Genomic DNA, 1,427 nt, shown 5'->3' on the forward strand with positions numbered 1-1,427 from the left:
GTGTGTGTGTGTGTGTGTGTCAGGCCCGTAAAGCTCTGGCCGACCGGCAGAAGGACCTGGAGGTGAAGACGCAGCAGCTGGAGGTCAAACTCAGCAACAAGACAGAGGAGGACATAAAGAAGGCGAGACGGAAATCCACGCAGGCAGGTCAGAGGTCAAAGGTCGCTTGTCAATGAATGAATCTGTTGCTGTAAGGGAAATGAATCCCTTCACTGTCTGACATTTCCACCAGGAATGCCTTCTGATGTGTTTACTTGAACTAGACCAGTTTCCATTAACATCAGTAGCTTTTCTGTTTTCTGCCACTTTGACCTGATTGTCAGAAATTTAGTGCAAAGCTAAAGTTTTTAATATGCAAAATGTAAATATATCAAATCAAAATGTAAAAAAAAAACCTTTTTTATTTAGAAAAACAAAGCGACTCCTCGGCCGCCATGTTGTTTCAACAGCTTTAATGGAGGATGAAGAAATGACCTCATGTTTGATGTTTTACTTCAGTCTTTCATTAAAAATGGTAGAAAGTTGAACTGATGTATTTTCTTCATGTTAAACGTAACTGACTTCATGAGGAGTGAGGTCTTGGTGCCCCCTGGTGGTTTTTACAGGCATTGCAGACAGTTTGTAGACACAAAGAGGTCATTAAGCTTTGATTCGTCTCTAATCGTCGACAGGAGATGATCTGATGCGCAGCCTGGATCTCTACAATCAGACTCAGTCCAAGTGGTTTGAGGAAATGGTCACAACCAGCATGGTAACGTGTCACTTCCTGTTTTCATCACGAACATCTAGTTTTCACTCGGTAACCTGGAGCCGCTGATTGAGTCGTTTCCATGGTTACTCAGAGGAAGCGACGTCACGACTTGCTCCGTTTTGTGGATGTCCAGCCGTTTCTCCTCCTCTGCAGGAGCTGGAGAAGCTGGAGGTGGAGCGGGTCGAATGGGCCCAGCAGCACCTGCGTCAGTACACCACCCTGCGGCACGAAACAGACATGTTCAACCAGAGCGTGCGTCCTTCCTGCGACATTTTCATTTCAGTTTTTTAACTTATTTGTAGCAAATGCTTTCAGGTGACGGCTTTCTGCTCTTCATTCAGTGTCTGAGTATTAGAAATGTTTAGATTTGATTGTAGAAATTTGGTCAGTTTGCTTAAAATATTGATAATTTCTACAGTCATGAACCTTCAGATGAACCTCTTTGGAAACTCAGAGTCTTTGCATTAACAGCTGCAGCCTGTTTATGCGACGTTAAACTGAATTAATGTTAAAACTAGAGATGTGCCGATCAGGTTTTTTCCTGCCGATACCGATCACTGATACCGATCACCGATACCGATCACATAATTATTATTATCATAAGCCCTACCGGTTACATTATGTGGAAAAAGGAACCATGAATTCACCTTAATTTAGACAAAAACTTGTTTTTAAT

At 42.6% G+C, this 1,427-nt stretch overlaps 1 protein-coding gene across 1 annotated transcript in view; it reads left to right on the forward strand.

Moving 5' to 3' along the window:
- gas7a (growth arrest-specific 7a) overlaps positions 1-1,427 on the forward strand; it is a 24,627-nt gene that overhangs the window by 20,442 nt on the left and 2,758 nt on the right. Inside the window, exons 8-10 of the mRNA XM_008402804.2 lie at positions 24-147; positions 672-751; positions 905-1,003. Coding sequence (XP_008401026.1) covers positions 24-147; positions 672-751; positions 905-1,003 — 303 coding nt within the window. The remainder of the gene's footprint in view (positions 1-23; positions 148-671; positions 752-904; positions 1,004-1,427) is intronic.

The sequence above is a fragment of the Poecilia reticulata genome, unplaced genomic scaffold (assembly GCF_000633615.1).
Source record: "Poecilia reticulata strain Guanapo unplaced genomic scaffold, Guppy_female_1.0+MT scaffold_259, whole genome shotgun sequence".
Lineage (NCBI taxonomy): Eukaryota > Metazoa > Chordata > Actinopteri > Cyprinodontiformes > Poeciliidae > Poecilia > Poecilia reticulata.